Source organism: Myotis brandtii, unplaced genomic scaffold (genome assembly GCF_000412655.1).
Source record: "Myotis brandtii unplaced genomic scaffold, ASM41265v1 scaffold1167, whole genome shotgun sequence".
Classification (NCBI taxonomy): Eukaryota; Metazoa; Chordata; class Mammalia; order Chiroptera; family Vespertilionidae; genus Myotis; species Myotis brandtii.
Window position 1 is genome coordinate 930,886 of NW_005354039.1, and position 17,579 is coordinate 948,464.

The window sequence follows — 17,579 nt, forward strand, 5'->3', positions numbered from 1 at the left end:
ATAATTGAAGCTCCGAGAACTACCAGCTCAATATTTAACCTAACTGGTAATTTGCTGTGACAATTATGCCACGAACGGAACACTATGACTATGCACGAATGTCGCGCCCTAATTAAGAGGGCTCTGCTTTTCCTCGCCGCCGCACTGTAATAGCGCACACAGAATGAGGCTTGGCTCCGGGAGCTAAGGGTTCTATTAGGAGGCATGTGCAGCACGAGGCTGTGGCATGCGCATCCGCCCGTGAGTGATGCCGCCCGGGTAAGCCTGCTAAGACCTTCAATTCGCCTTCAGATGAGCAGGGAAGAGAGCTGTTCGGGCGCCTCACAACGCAAGGCCCATCTGACTGACAGGCATCTTCCCTGAACACCTGTGCGTGCCTCCACTGCAAATGGACCGCCTTCCCACAGCACTGCTCTCCAACAGGCGGGGTCGGAGAGGGTTTGATCCTTAAAGAGGAACGTTAATCAGGGTTTTCACAAAAATAAAAGTCCAGGGAAACAAATTTTCCTCTTAAAGATGGAGAGGAAGACAGCAGGAACCGATCCCCCTGTGCCCCCCGCCCCCCAATACACACACACCACACCCTCCACGCTGCCTGAAAGACAAAAGAATATTATTAAAATCATAGCTATAAAGAAGGATGTTGCCATCTTCTAAATTGACTGCCGGATTCATGGATCGTGGCTAAGCAAGACAAACCGTTTTCTGCTTAATTAGTGGCTCCTTTATGGAAGGGTTGCTGCCTGGAGAGAACCCATTAGAGGAGGAGAGCTCATTTACAGAGATGCACCTTCGAAAGCTATTGGAATTTTAAGTAAATAGAGGAGAAGGAAACGGGGTAGAGGTGGGAGCAAGGGTGCTATGGAGGCAGAAAAGCGTCTACAAAAGGCAACCTCTGCGTTCCAAGCCCAGCGCCGGGGAGATCGGCAAACACAGAAGCCTCTAGAATTTTAGGCCAAGAGCAATGACCTCTGTGCCATGGCTGACTGAAGATATAAATACACTTCAACATGAACAGCAGTGTCAACTGTGCGAGGAGAGATGAGAGTCCAATTGGGGCTTATTTTTTCAAAAGTCCAGGTTGTTCTGACTCCGTTTCGGGGGGGCGGGGGGACAGAGACAGCATTCATGAGCACAAAGCCGCTGCTCCCCGCAGCGAGCCCCCGGCTTTACCAGGCGCCAGCCCCTCGGTCGGTTACCTAACCACCCAGAGGAAGCAGCACCACACACCAGTTAAATATAGGCCGAGTCATCTGCATTTTACAAGCACCAGGAATGTTATCTGAGGAAGCTGTCATTTATAATGACAGCACAAACTTCCAATTACCACCTGGGCAATACACTCGGGAGCAGGAATGATTTCATAAGAATGGCTCACAATTATTAGAAGTTTACATGGTTTCTTTGGAATTGGATATAAATATTTCTCCCGAGGCAGGTGGCATTAAGTTTTTCAAGGGGTCTATAGTCAAGGCTGGAAAAAAAAAAAAGATTGTTTTCTTCAAAATCTTTTGTTTCCAGATTTATCAACAGCTAAGCAGTGGAGGCGAGGTGACAGCCATTAAGAGCCTGGAGAATCTGGAAGGTTGTGAAAATGGCCAGGGGGTTGGTTTGAAGTCTCAAGTACACCCACAAGTTCACTGGCAAGTCAGAATGCAAGAATTAGGGATCTGGCCCTAACCGGTTTTGCTCAGTGGATAGAGCGTCGGCCTGCGGACTCAAGGGTCCCAGGTTCGATTCCAGCCAAGGGCACCTGCCTGGGTTGTGGGCTCGATCCCCAGTGGGGAGCATGCAGGAGGCAGCCAATCAGTGATTCTCTCTCATCATTGATGTTTCTCTCTCTCTATCCTCCCTTCCTCTCTGAAATCAATAAAAATATATATTTATTTATTTATTTTTTAAAAATATATTTTATTGATTTTTTACAGAGAGGAAGGGAGAGAGATAGAGAGTTAGAAACATCGATGAGAGAGAAACATCGATCAGCTGCCTCCTGCACATCTCCCACTGGGGATGTGCCCGCAACCCAGGTACATGCCCTTGACCGGAATCGAACCTGGGACCCTTCAGTCCGCAGGCCGACGCTCTATCCACTGAGCCAAACCGGTTTCGGCAATAAAAATATATGTATTTTTTAAAAAGAGTTAGGGGTCTGGCCATAGAGAACACAAATAAGGGACCTCCATAAGGAACCCAGTTTTCTTTGGTGCCATCTACCTAACTCCATGGCATCTATACAGCTGCATGTGCCAGGGCTGAACACAGGATGAGTATTATCAGGTGCTGCACACATCCTTCCGTATCAGACAGCCCTTGACCTACATGAAGGCTACAATGTGTGCGTGTTTCAAATCATCCAATTCTTTGTGAAATCTTTCTTGGTGATGCTAGTCTCCAGTGATCTCCCCGTTTATTGGAATTTAATTTGACTTGTGATATTGCTACTTAGCTCCAAGCCTTGCTCCAAATAGACCACAGTTCTTGGGGACAAGGTATCTGGATTTAAAATCACCTACACGGAGGGTGGAACAGGCCGTCAATGAAGACAAGTGCTACATACTTTTCTCAACGACTTAGCAAAAACCCACCATCACAAATGTAGTAATTAAGAGATTTAATAATCACTGACGAATAGATTTAAAGAATCAGGTTGATTTCTAAAGCAAGAGGCCATTTCTGCCGCACTAGCAGAAAACGGGGTGGGGGGGCCTCTTTGCAGATACCACCCCCTCGTGTGGTCGGTGGGATGAACCACGATGGCTCCACAGCCTTCTTTCTCCTCTCCGCCCTACATCAGTCTATCTGCTTCTGCTTCAGCGGATCCTAGGACCTGCTCAAATTCCCTGCCAGCCCTTCATGTTATACAGGTTACAGGAGTTATCACTAGACTAAGGCAAAGGAAAAGCAACCAGAGAACTGGAGAGAACAAGAAAAGAAGGCGTACATTTTCACAGCCCCACAAAGGATATATGCTCAGGCCCATCAAAGGCTGAGTGCTTAGGATAACAATCAGGAAGTATAAGCATCCAGCGACAGTGAATTGGCTCAATAAGTTTACACATCCATATAGCCAAATACCAGCTCAAATTGTGCAGGTCTATTTTTATTGAAATAGAATGTCCGTGCTAGGAGTAAAGTATGCTTAGTAAAAAGTAGTCAGCTATACAAGTGATTCTTGCTGACTGGTGGAATTATGGGTAAATTTGTTCTTATCTGCAGGTTTTTTTCTACAATGAACACAAATTACTTGCATAAGAAATAATGATCCAAATAGTCCCTATTCCTTTCCTTTTTTTTCCTTTTTTAAACAGTGTGTATCTTTTTATTTTAAATATATTTTTGTTGATTTCAGAGAGGGAGAGGGAGAGAGGAAGAGAGGGAGAGAGGGAAAGAGGGGGAGAGGGAGAGAGAGAGAGAGAGAGGGAGAGAGAGAGGGAGAGAGAAACATCAATGATGAGAGAGAATCATTGATCGGCTGCCTCCTGCATGTCCCCTACTGGGAATAGAGCCTGCAACCCCAGCATATAACCTTGACTGGAATTGAAACTGGGATCCTTCAGTCTGAGGGCTGACACTCTATCCACTGAGCCAAACTGGCTAGGACTCCTTTTTTTCTTTAACAATACTTAACATTGGCTTTGGCTTAATAAAAAAATTTACTTGCCTTAGCCGGTTTGGCTCAGTGGATAGAGCACTGGCCCTAGGACTGAAGGGTCCTGGGCTCCATTCCAGGCAAGGACACGTACTATAGTTGCAGGCTTGACCTCCAGCCCCAGATCGGGGCACGCGCAGGAGGCAACTAATTGATGTGTCTCTCCCCCTCCCTTCCACTCTCTAAAAATCAATGGAAAAATATCTCGGATGAGGATTAACAATATATATACAAATACACACATACTAGGGGCCCAGTGCACAAATTCATGCACCTTGAAAGGAACTGTGGGCCGCGAGGCTGTGGTGGGCATAGGGGCAGGTCTTGGCCCATCATCCGCGCCCCCGCCCAGCCCCTGCCACTGTGGCCCCTGGTCCCCTGTCTGCTGGCAGCCCCGCTCCCGCCCCCGCTGCTCCCATGTGCTGACGGCACTGGCCCCACTCACACCCACTGACAGCATGGAATGATTGTGGCCGGTGCCAGCAGCGGTTGTGAGTGGGGCCAGCGCCGGCAGCAGGTGTGCCAGGTGGGACCATGCGCACGGGAGCAAAGAATTTTCAGTAACCACAAGAGGCTCATCCCCATGACAGTGACCGGCACCCCGCCTTAGTCTGGCGCCCCCGTTCACCTGCTCCACCATCCTGCCGTGGCTGATGCCCGCCATATTCTGTGCTCTGACACCTGCTGCCCACGCCCTCCATGTTCCACGCGTGCCCCCTGGTGGTCAGTGCATGTCATAGCAACTGGTTGCTCAGTTGTTCCGCTGTTAAGTCTATTTGCATATTAGGGTTTTATTTATATAGATATATACTAGAGGCCCAGCGCACAAAATCATGCGCAGGTCCGGTCCCTAGGCCTAGCCTGTGACCAGAGCCATCTTCCCGGGCTGCCAGCAGCCGGCCCCGCCCCCTGCCACCACCCACCCTGGTTCCCCATTCACAATCCAGCCATGGGAGCCTGACGGCCAGGGGAGGGACTGAGAAGTCGGCCGTTCCCGCCCGCTTGCCGGCCCCATCCCTGCTGCTGGTTGCCCCACTCGGCCCGCATTCCCCACCACCCACGCCAGGTCCATGTTTGCCATTGGTGATGGAGCCTGCCGGCCGGGGAAAAGAACCAAGAAGTGGTCACTGCACCTCATAGTGACTGGTCAAGCGGTCATTCTGGTGGTCAGCTGTTATGGTCACTGGGCTTTTATTATATAGGATACACACACACACACACACACACACACACACACACACTCAGTAAAAATGTTTATAAAAGCCAGAACTCTACCAACAGAGTGGGTTATAAATCTAAGAGCTAACCAACCACATAAAAAGATGGCAGGGGTGGGGGTGGGGAAGAAATCCTCTCTGAGATAAGGAAACAATCAATCTACCAGGCGAGCAGCGGCCTTCTAACAAGTGAAAAGAGACTGAACAACCTGTTTTTTCTATAAATAAAACCTTGGAAGGCATATCGCCAAAGAAACGCAAGTCAATATAAACCTTTATATACTGGGCTGCCAAACTTCACTTTTAGACAGTATATTAATTATGTAGTCAATAACCATGGGTTTCATTGGTGTATTAAATACCACGATCAATATTATTTATCCTTTTCGAAGACAGGCCACTTGGAGGGGGGGGGCGGCAGGAAGCAAGGGGAGGGGAAATTTTTGACCCTGCAGTTCCAAAAGGTCAGGACAGCACACTAGAGACTAGCAAGGCTTTAATGGGAAGCATAAAACACTAAAAATATGGACAGAAATCAGATTATTACCCTTTTACTTTTTTTTCCTGCCTCCTTCACAATGAGACTGGAGGGAATCCAAGAACCATTTAAAATAAAGGCAAAATGATTAGATTTCCCCCCCTAATTGCTTAACGCTGATGTCATGGCGTAGGCAAAATAAGCATCGATCTCTAAGTGAAAGATGAGAAATAGAACAACATGAACAGCCTTCAGAGTAAACTATATCCAAGACAATTCTAAGAACTGTGGGCCAGAATCTATTTAGGCAACCCTCAGGGACCTCGATCTCTTAAAAGCGTAACAGTGGAGCCAATTTCTGATGCTCCTCTACCAGTGATCTGATTTTTGGTAGGAAAACCTGCTACCCACCCTCCCCAGAGGGAGCCGCCCACCCCCAGAACCACCTGGTGGATTTCTCATCACACCCATGTAGACACGCTGGTTTCATCACAGTCATTGAGAACACACGGTGACTGGTACACTCTTGAGACATGTCAGGGCAACACTGCCAGTAGACAGAAGTGTGGGGCCGGGGGAATGCTGGGTGTGGTAGGTATCGAGGACTGGTCACTGGAATGGAAGCTAGTTTATCACTTCCAACCCACAATTTGTCAATCCAGAAGAGTGCTCAAGACTTAATGTTCTAGCCAGCGCTTTACAAGCCAGGTCAGACAGAAAAGAACTTCCACGAGAATTGTTGAGGCCTCGGCCAGAGAATCAAGTGCAGCCCAGTGACCATCTTCTGAGACTAGAATGTGTCCAATTAGCGGGCCTGAGACATAGACCCTCTGTCTGTTCTGAACTGCGGGAGCCATCCTGCCTGGAGCCGCTGGTTCCTCCTAAGAGGGCAGCTAAGGATGAACCCGACCGGACAGCACCACTAAAGCTCCACGGAGGGCCTCCACGGGCCGCACTTGCCCCAATCAAAACCCAGGTCCTAGCTCTGGGCCGACTGCAGTGCTGCCTGGGTACTCGGAGAGAGATGTGCAGCAAATGCCAAGCGGTGGGCTGCAGCAACCAGATAGGTAATTAGTATGATTAGGAACACACCGAGCAAGCATGCTCTTGCTGACTGAAAAGCCCAGTAGCGTAATTACTGTTTTCTTACCAGCTCACCGTCTGTACACATTTCAAAGCCTGGTTGGTGTTAGACTGCTGTGTAAACATCAATAAAACCCCAAAGTGTCTTATCATCGGCATTCTCGGGTACAATGGCTTTTTGTTTTTAGTGCTTTCATTCTTTTAAAGATGCATTTCAGGGTTGCAAACCTTAGGAAGAATGAGCTCCGCGCCTTGGACTAATCTTCGAGTTTGCAATGAGTTAACGTCTCCCCCAAGTGAACATTTATTAGGAAGGCTAATTAATTGCTTTCTAGTTACAAGAACCCTTTGCATTCAGAGAAAGTAGGATTCACAAGCAAAGAATACACTGTTTATTAAAGCAAGGCAAAATACCACCTATTTAACACAGTTTTAATCAAGAAATGAAACACAAAACTCAAGAAATATGTACACGTAGGTGTGGGTTCACCCTCCGAAATGCAATATTAATTGAAGTGAAAACGAAAGCAAAGCTTTGTAGGTGCCTGGATGCCCCTAGGGGACGGCAAGCCAATGCTTATCAGCCTTCCTCAGAAGAGACAATTTTGATTAACATCAGACCCATCTGACTTGGTCTATTAAGCCCTGAAGGAAGGATATTCTTCAGATATAGAGATAGGTCTTTGATTAATAATTCTACCCTATCGCCATTCCGGGCATTGCCGATGTGGCACCTCTGCAAGGAGGGCCTCTGAATTCTGGGAAGACGCGCTTACTAAACACCCAGGTTCCACACAACCACCCCTCGCGCTCACCTCCCAGCTGTGAAGGTGTCCCCGCTGGAGGAGCAGGAGCTCTAGTTCTACGATTTATTTCACCGTCTGCAGAATTAGGGTCAATTACATGTGACATATTCCTGCTTGAAGATAATGAAGTCTCAATAAAAAGGACAAAAGCCTGAGAGGGAGTGGCTGGTACTACACTGCCCGCCAGCCGACCCCTGGGTCTGACAGTTACACCACAGCCATCTGAGCATGTTTTCCCTTGCCTACCAATGGGTTTTGAGATGCACATAAAAGAGGAAATTGCTTAGTCCACCATAAAGAGGCTCTAGCCACTGTGAAGCTAATGTGAAATCATCGCACAGGGGGTGTGAAGAAATCAATTTCATTTCGACTCTTTATTTCCAAACTTCGGCCCAATCAGCACTGCTCTTCTCACATGGCTGCATGTCTCCTGATGTTCATGATCAGCCTTCTGCAGTATTCTCTGTAGTCCACGGGCTTCGCGTCCATCACAGTGGCCTTAATTCGAGACTCATCCTTTGAGAAGAGAAAAGCAGTTTGTGAACAAAGGGGAGCCCATGGCATGGAGCTGTGGTGACAGCCCCCTTTGCTTCAACGGTTTCAATGATCCCAGCAGCAGGAAACACAGGCACGGGCTGGATCCAGAGGTCAGTCATTCCAATAAAGAAAAAATCATGAGAGCCGAGTCCAGACTTTCGGGGGCTGGACAGAGGCCTCCCTGCAGCACAGGCCCTTTCATCCTTTCCTCACGCTCCCAACACTCAGAAACCTTGGATCCACATGGGATGGACCTTCGAGGGCTTGCCAAGTTCAATGTATTCTCTTTATAGAGGGGAAATAAGAACCTGGAGAAGGCCAGTCACTTGCCTAAAGCCACACACCTAGTTCTGAAGGCCGAGTGTGGTGTGAACGAAAAGCACCCGTGGCAGAGGAGGGGGACCTGGTTTAGGTCTCATCTCAGCTCTGCCAGAGAGGCAGCTCCCTGCACCTCAGCTTCCCCGTCCTTACCAGGAAGGGACTGAATGACCCTCCAATCCCTCCTGACCCCACCTCACTCAGACATCACATCTCAGACACCGACTCCCTGTCTCATTTAATGCTCATAAGAACAAACACGTCCACCACCAGGTAGGAAGATGGAGTCTAATAACAAAATGGAACGTGTTAACCCTGAAACAAATAGAAATGTTCTCAAAGTTCTCCCCGGACCATCCGTTAGAATGGAACAGTCCCTTTAGAGGCAGAATGGGGTGATGCCCACAAAGGTGGCAGAGTCTAGCTCCAGGGCTCCCACCCTTTAGCGTGCTCAGTAATTACTCAACACAGTCATGTTTCTAGGCATGGTTAAGAGCAAAGCTCTGAACTTGGACTGCCTGGGTTGGAACCTTAGCTCCGCCACTCATTAGGATATGACTTTAGGCAAGTTACTTATTCTCTGTAGGCAACACGTTTCATTGGTAAAATGGAGATAACAATCGTCCCTACATATGGGGTTACTGTCAGGATCTAGTGAGATGATCTATGGAAAAGAAAAGGTGAAGAACTGTACCTGTCAGAAAGTAAATGCTTAATACATGCTGTTTTATTCTGACTATACAACTATATGATGTCGTGGGCAACTTAAGGAATTTTCAAGGTAATTTTAACTACATGTGGTCCTTGTCTCATATACCGACTTCAGAACCCAAACCTTGTGGAAGATACGAGTCCACTAGACATATTATCATTCTTGGTCAGCATACCAACAAAAAGCCCCAGGTTTTAACTGAAAAGGCCATATAGCATTTTCCCCCCTAGATGCCCAACACTGGACAGGGGACTTAATCTCTAAGTCCACTTCCTCATCTTATCACGGGGGTGATCATGGTACCTCAGTGTTGGGAAGACTCCATGAGTGCCACATGCAGGGTGCTTAGCTTAGGTCTGGCACACCGCAGTTCCCACGCTAACCCTTCTGCAGCCTGGTGACCTTACTTACATTGTAGGTCTCTAGTTTGACTCTGATCTTGAACACAAAAGATCGAAAGTTGGCATTCTGGAAAATTTCCTCAAACGCCTGCTCATTCTGCAAAAAGAAATAGAAAACTTTAGGCTTGAACACTACTGAACCATCTGATAATATCTATTAGAGTTTTAAAAAGACTTTAAGAAAAATCTCTGAGAAAATTATCACCCTAGTGGTTTGAAATTACTCAGGAATGACTAGTCTACAGATAACAATTCATTATGTAAATTTGTTTAAGTAGAATTGTATTTAAAATTAAAATACTTTATCTAGGGTATTCCATTTCATAAAGACAGAAAACAGAATGGTGGCTGACAGGGGTGGGGGGTGGGAGGTTCAGGTGGGCAAGGGGAACTAGTGTTTGATGGGAACAGAACTTCAGTTTGGGGAGGTGAAAAAGTTCTGGAGCTAGATGGTGGCGATGGTCATACAACAATGCAAATGTACTTAATAAGTTGTACAACTTAAAAATGGTTAAAATGATAAATTTTATGTATATTTTACTACAATAAATAAAATTGAAACACTTCTAAAGTTTGTGATGAAATAGATCTGAGGCCCAGCATCTTCCTTATAAATTGAGATTAAAACAAACATTCAGAAAGAGGTTCAAGTCACCATATATACTATTTCAATCTCTGTATTTTCAACTACTGATTTGATGAGGTGAAGAGGACAGTGAAGTGGGCAAGGCTGAGTAAAGCCTAAAAACGCAGCCCTCTCCCTCTTTCTCTTGCTCCTCAAATACTATTGGATTAAACTTCTTTGTAAAAAAAAAAAAAAAGTCTGGTTAACAGTGGGACTAGAGAAAGCATTTTACATAAATATACATAAAGTAAATTTATAATCTATAACAATAAAAGCATAATCTGCTAATTAGACCAGATGTCCTCTGGCCTCCGTGGTGGGCGGGGGGCCGAGGAGCTGCGGGGGCCAAGCCTCTTGCACGGATTTCGTGCATCGGGCCTCTAGAAACTACATAAAATTAATAGTTCAGATCAGCTAAGTGTTATCTTTGCAAGCCACATGGAACATGAAAATGGCTTTGTTTCATAAACTCTGGTGTAAAGGTTACTTCACACACAAAACGATCCTCTGGGCTTTCAGATTTGTAACTAAAACAGTGCGTTACGCCTTCAGAAAATTATACCAGAGGCCGTTATTCTTCCAAGATCAGGGAAAGCATGGAGCGCCTGCTCCAGGAATATCCCGGTTCCTGAGGGAAGAGTTTCTCTATGTCCTCATTCACCAGCAGTAAAAACAGTCAAATGAAATAAGCTCATAAAAAGCCCTGAAAGGCTGCTTGGAGCCTTAAAATCTGATATGAAAATAGAGGACCAGGCAACACAGATAAAAGAGACCATCATACTTCCAAGTCAACTCCAGTTATTTCTATAAAAGGGCTTGTTGGGATTACTTCCAGGGACCTCAGAGACAAAATTTCAAAAAGACGTGGGGGCAGAGGCACAGAAAAGAGTACGAAAAACACACCAAACAAATGTCACATCTCTTTTTCTTATGCTTTTCCAAGTATTCTAACTGACTTCGTGGAAATGGTGGGGAGGCAGAATCAATAGATAGATACCAATTTGTGACCCAGAAAATAGTCTTACTGGTTTTTTTTTACACGTTTTGAGCAAATATCTTTCCTAAGTTTAACATAATTAGTCATCTGTTCCCTGCATTAAATAAACCTAAAATGTAAAAATTCAAATTTACAAAAGTGAAATGGATAAAGTTGATGTATGAAAGAAAGTTACTGCATTAAAAAAAAATCGCATCTGATGACCTAAAACAGCAAGTATTTTATCTGTGATTTTATTTTTTTATTTTTTTATTTTTTTAAATATATTTTATTAATTTTTTACAGAGAGGAAGGGAGAGAGATAGTCAGAAACATCGATGAGAGAGAAACACCGATCAGCTGCCTCCTGCACACCTCCCACTGGGGATGTGCCCGCAACCAAGGTACATGCCCTTGACCAGAATCGAACCTGGGACCTTTCAGTCCGCAGGCCGACGCTCTAGCCACTGAGCCAAACCGGTTTTGGCTATCTGTGATTTTAAACCAGGATTTGACTTGACTTTTCAGGAAGGTGTTTATTATGCTGAAAAGGCACACGTGTATTTCAGAAGATACCTGCCACGTCAAGTGACCACAAGCACCCAGCTCTGGTGTGCTCACTGTAACAGGAGAAATAGCGCTGCTTTTGAGACACGCCTGACTGTGTTACTTCATCACCCCATTGTTAGCAAATCCAAGACGGACAAAAATAGATAAAATCAGATGAGCGCCTCAAATGATCATCAGACTGAGAAACTGTGTACAACACCCAAAAGAAACAAACACCAGGATATTAAAGAGCCGAGTTCCTGCACAGGAACTATTGCAGTGATGATAAAAGACGTGCTGACCTTCTCCTTCAGCTCTCCAAGGTAAGCAGTGCTTTGTCCGAGGATAGCCTCTGCAGACTCCTGGAAACAAGTGACCCACTGATTCTCTTGATAATCGGCAATATTTACCTACAAAATACAACTCTATTAGTTCAGCAAAGAAATCACAAAAGGGAGACACATTCAGGAGATGGGAGATTAACTTTTTCCACTCATTAAAATAATCACCAGGGGGGAAAACTATACCACCATGTATATTCTTTCCAAGGATGTGAACAGTATCATATAAAAAGAGTTTAAAATGTAAGTGTGGCCCTGGCCGGTGTGGTTCCGCGGGTTGAGCACCCTCCAGTGCACTGAAAGGTCACCGGTTCGGTCCAGGTGCATTTGGGAGGCAACCAATCGATGTCTCTCTTACATCAATGTTTTCTCTCTCTCCCTCCCTTCCTCTCTCTCCATAATCAATAGAAACATTTTTTTTAAAAAATGTAAGTATCACAGCACAAATACGATATGCTATGGGTGTGTGGATTCAGGCCTCAATGCAAATACAGCCCGACCCAAACTCTCCTTCAGACGTAGAATCCAGGCACACTGGACTCAGCTCCCCTCCAGCTGCGATGGCTTCTGGATTAAAGGTTTGAATAAGCTTCCAATAGTCAGGGCAGGTTCGCCGCATTTTAAACAGTGTGACCTTCAGTCACTAGGAGGAGATCCGAGGGACAGCTCAGTCACTGCTGAGCATCCCAGACAATTTAAAAGCCTGACCTAAGGGCCTATGGTCAGTCACCAAATTTACCTAGCAACAGAAATGAGCAATCAAGTGTCTCCAGTTGGACCATGGTGTAAAATTAAATGGAGAGTCAAGGAAGAAAGTGGGTCACAAAGAACCCAGTTGCTAAAAGGGAAAAGTATATAAAAGGCTTAGTAGAAATAAGAGGGCCCTGCTGGGTAGCTCAGAGAGTGGTCCAAATACGCCAAGGTTGCGGGTTTAATCCCGGGTCAGAATCAACCAATGAATGCGTAATTAAGTGGAACAACAAATCAATGCCCCCTCTCTCTCAACTCAATAAATAAAATTTTAAAAAGAAACAAAAATGAGGCCAAAATTTTTTTTATAAAGGTATCATTTTGATGATTTTACATATTCACTTTGCACATACATGGGCTAATATATAAAGTTATGATGAAAAATAAGGAAACAAGAAGATAAAACATTCAAAAATGTAAGGGCATATCACATACTGGGGCTCAGACACCTACAGTTCACCTCATGCTATCCTCCTAGAGGCAAAGGGCGCCCACTTTCCAGGATGAGAACATCAACAACAGACACAGGTGTACGCGTCACGTGAAACCAGACGCCAGAGACTCCACTTAGAAGGAGCATCTAACAGAAAGACTGATGAAATAAACTACATGAAACAATTTCCTTCACTTCAGTTCAACTGAAGTATGTAGTTTACAGAATATAAGAATTTTAAATATATAACTTTCCTCCTGAATTAACATTTTAAGGGGCAATTAGAATATTGAAAGGATGATGGAATGCCTTACTTTTTTAAAAAATATATTTTTACTAATTTTTTTTTAGAGAGAGGAGAAGGGAGAAGGGAAGAAAGAAACATTGATCGGTTGCTTCCTGCATGCACCCCAACCCCAACCAGTGATTGAACCCACAACCTGGGGATGTGCCCTGACCGGGTATCGAACTGATGACCTTTGGATGTACAGGTCGATGTTCAACTAACTGAGCCACAATGGCCAGGGCTGGGATGCCTTATTTTTTATCTAAAAAGATTAAAAAAATAAAAATAAAAATCCTATTATAAGAGTATTCTCTGCAAGGGGGAAAAAAAAGAAAAATGCAAAAAATTATAAAGAAAAATTAGCCAGCTCTAGCTGGTTTGGCTTAGTGGATAGAGTGTCAGTTTGTGGACTGAAGGGTCCCAGGTCTGATTCCGGTCAAGGGCACAAGCCCAGGTTGTGGGCTCGATTCCAGTAGGGGGCATGAAGGAGGCAGCCGATCAATAATTCTCTCTCATCGTTGATGTTTCTATCTCTCTCTCCCTCTCCCTTCTTCTTTGAAATCAATAAAAATATATTATAAAAAAAAAAAAGAAAAATCAACCAGAAATAACCATTATTCACAGTCTGGTATTTGCACCTGTACTTGGTTTACATAACTCAAGACTATAAAACATACCATTTAAAATTTGCCATTTTTAAGTAATAAAGCCTGAACATTTATTTATGTATTTTTTTGTTAATCCTCACCAGAGGATATTATTTTTTTCCCATTGATTTTTTTTTAAAGTGGGGGGGGGGGACGAGAGAGAGAGAAATATCAATGTGAGGGACACATTGACCAGTAGCCTCCCTCAACCACCCAACCCGGGCTGGGGATCAAACCCGTAACCCAGGTACGTGTCCTTGACCGGAATCAAACCTGCGACCCGCTCTAACCATTGAACAAACCAGCCAGGGCTATTTATGTCATGTAATAGTCTTCGTTAGCATTGCTTTTCAAATATTTTAACTGTGGAAACTATCAAACAGCATATTCTAATGTCTTCATGGTATTCTGCTCTACAGATATTCAACAAAGGAATTAACCAGTAGACTATGAAGGGCATTTAAATTGTATCCAAGTTTTCAAAACAAGTAACAGGGCAATAGACAACTTAATAGAAATGTAAGATCTCCAATTATTTCTCTAGAAGAAATTCCCTCCAGTGCTTACTATATCAGAAAACATAAATATTTTTAAGGCTTCCGATATATTGCCACCAAATCATCCTCTAGAAAAACGAGTGCCTGTTTTTTTGTGTACCTTTATCGTCATTTAGTATAACTTTTAAAAAAACACACACCCTTCGTTTTAAAGGTTGTTAAAACCTTTAAAGAAGTTCTGACAATGCAAAGAAGCCACAATCCCACATCAGCATGCAGTCACATTCCTCTGAAGTCAGCTCTACTGAGGCAAGAGGAACAGATTATCCACAAGAAAAATAACTAAATATAGGCACCGGCTGCATAAGTATAATTACTGCTCTCCAGAAATGCCACTGCAAATTAATTTATCTTCGTAACAGTTAGCGGGCAAGTGCCACCCATGCTGTAATTGCACTACATGCGCAGCAGACTGAAATCAGCTGGGGAGCTCAATGCAACTTTCTGGAAGGAAAAAATGCTTCCATTGGGAGCAGACGGACTGCTGCTCAATGGCAAGGCCCTGGCCTTTGTATTTATGGAACAATAAGCTCGTCAGCACTTACTCATCTGCAGGCTTCCTACCACGAGTGATCGTTTTTGCTGTTTCTACAGTGCCTGGCCTTCGGTAGAGACTCAGATACCACGGTGGTTCGTATGTACCCATTCTACTTACCGACAGGATCATGCGGTACTTGAAATTGGGAAATTCGCGGTCACACTTCTCACAGCGGTATAATCCGTTCTGTTGATCGATCACTTTCTTATTGCAGTCCTGAGTTGGGCAGGCCTGATACATAGAGTTCTCTTTGCGAAGATACACCACCGTCGCCACAGCGCTAAAATAGTCTGCCTTCAAGAGAAAAGAGTGACACGAGACACTGAGCAACCAGGCCTAACTCAGGACTGGACTTAGGGGCAGCCCAAGGCGGGCCCTTACACAGAAGTGCAAGTGTTTTTATCACAATGTGACTACAGGGAGTAAGTCATTGTGTAGCTTTACAAATCACTTGTGCTAACCACGAAATCCATAAAAAGGTAATAAACCATGCGTATGATTCCTTAACAATAAAAGAGTTAATTATAAATTAAACTAATTAATTAAAACGGAAATAGAGTATATGAAAGATAAAGACTTCAAGACACAAAAGACTAGCTTTCCTGCTCCTCTGACCTCCGAAGGTAACAGACTAGGAAATACCGAGTAAGGCAGTAAACCTAATACACCTACGTCCAACCACCCCCCCACATTAAAAACAACAGCAGACACCCTGGCTGGTTTAGCTCAGTGGCTAGAGCGTCGACCTGCAGACTGAAGGGTCACAGGCTCGATTCCGGTCAAGGGCACATGCCTGGGTTGCGGGCTCCCTCCCCAGAAAGGGCGTGAAGGAGGCAGCCAATCAATGATTCTCTCTCATCATTGATGTTTCTATCTCTCCCTCTCTGAAATCAATAAAAACATATATTTAAACAAACAAACAAAAAAAGAAAACACAACAGCAGTGAATTCTAGGGCTCAGAGTCACCTTTATCTTTTCTAGGCTAGGGGTCAGCAAACTTTTTCTGTAAAAAGCCACACAGTAAATATTTCAGGCTTCACAAGCCATTCGGTCATGGTCTGCTATTGTGGGCAAAGCATCCACAGACAATATGTAAACAAAACATGTGGCTGTGTGCCAGCAAAACGTTATTAACACCAGACAGCGGGCTGGATGTGGCCTGTGGGCTGGCTGTCAGGCCCCAGTCTGTCATCAAATTCAGTAGAACCCAACAATAACTGAGCAAGGGCATTCAAAATGGGGAAATCACTGAGAAGTAAACGTAGTGAGGACTGGGCTTTATGTTGTCGCTTTGTTTTGCTTTTTAACTCTCATAGAAAGGATATTGGATGGATCCTTTATGGGGGCAGAACAGGTCCCGCTGGGTACACTCTGAGGTCAGAGCCAAGTCAGCAATTCTGGGGCTTTCCAATGTTTCAGACCAAAACAATCATCGGGGAAATCACTGATAAGTAAACGTAGTGAGGACTAAGTCATGTGCTGGGCTTTATGCTGTCGCTCTTTGTTTTGCTTTTTAACTCTCATAGAAAGGATATGGGATGGATCCTTTATGGGGGGTGAACAGGTCCCTCTGGGTATACTCTGAGTTCAGGGCCAAGTCAGCAGTTCTGGGGCTTTCCAATGTTTCAGACCAAAACAATCATGTGGATGTTTAAAGGGCTTGGATGAATCCTCACTCTAGAAAGCTCAAGAGGAAAGTAATGTCTCCTAGGAGAATGCCTAGAGTTTGTATTTCTAAATTTTTTTTTAATCCTCATCTGAGGACACTTAGAGAGAGGAAGGGGGAGAGAAAGCGAGAGAGAGAGAGAGAGAGAGAGAGAGAGACGTTGATGTGAGAAACACCGTTGGCTGCCCTATGCATACTCCCCAACTGGGGGTCAAACCTGCAACCCAGGTATGTGCCCTGACCAGGAACTGAACCGTGACCTTTTGGTGAGCTGGATGACGCCTAACCAACTGAGCCACTCTGGCTGGGCGAGTTTTTCTGTATTTCCAGTAAGGTCCAGATTCAAAGCATAATTGAAAGTTTGTGTACAAACAGGGACTCTCTAGGTCTGATTTCTTATTACAGACTGTCTATCTTTAGATCTTAGAGAGAAATTGGATGATGAGAACCCAAACAGGCAAACAGATTTGTCTAATGCTTAGCTCTCAAGGTGCTGTGTAACAACAGTGCATTGTAAGTTGCAGCGGATGACAACGATGGGTAAGGGAATACAGCAAAATGAGACAGTAAGGAGTAAAAACCATATTGTATAATATGGAGACAATAAAGCAGGGATTGCTGTTTTGGGGAAGTATAAAGGAGAGATAATTTAATATTAAACTGTGGACAGAATACAGGTTTAGATCAAGATGGGAGAGGGTCATTCTCTACAAACACTGAAAGGGAAGCTGCATCTAAAGGCAAATGCTAGAGCCAATTCTTGTCAGAGACACTGGCGACTCTCAGCCCAGGAGGGGTTAGTATTCTACAGCCAGTGAAAGAACAGGCGAAGTGCTTGATGTCTGTCACTGGGCCCGACCGATGCTCCATGGAGGTGGATATAGAACCTCAAAACCTCTCTTGGCATATGGGCATTTCCATCTGCAGGAACAATCACGGAAAAGAAATATGGACCGGAAGGCAGTTTATATTGTAATACACAGCTTGGTTATGACCACTTTGTTAA

At 44.7% G+C, this 17,579-nt stretch overlaps 1 protein-coding gene across 1 annotated transcript in view; it reads right to left on the minus strand.

Annotated features, from left to right (window-relative positions):
* Nucleotides 1-6,799: 6,799 nt before the first annotated feature.
* Nucleotides 6,800-17,579, minus strand: part of RPA1 (replication protein A1, 70kDa) — a 54,470-nt gene continuing 43,690 nt past the window's right edge. Inside the window, exons 14-17 of the mRNA XM_005858304.2 lie at nt 15,024-15,200; nt 11,657-11,764; nt 9,215-9,301; nt 6,800-7,752 (exon numbers count right to left, since the gene is read on the minus strand). Coding sequence (XP_005858366.1) covers nt 7,648-7,752; nt 9,215-9,301; nt 11,657-11,764; nt 15,024-15,200 — 477 coding nt within the window. The 3' untranslated portion in view covers nt 6,800-7,647. The remainder of the gene's footprint in view (nt 7,753-9,214; nt 9,302-11,656; nt 11,765-15,023; nt 15,201-17,579) is intronic.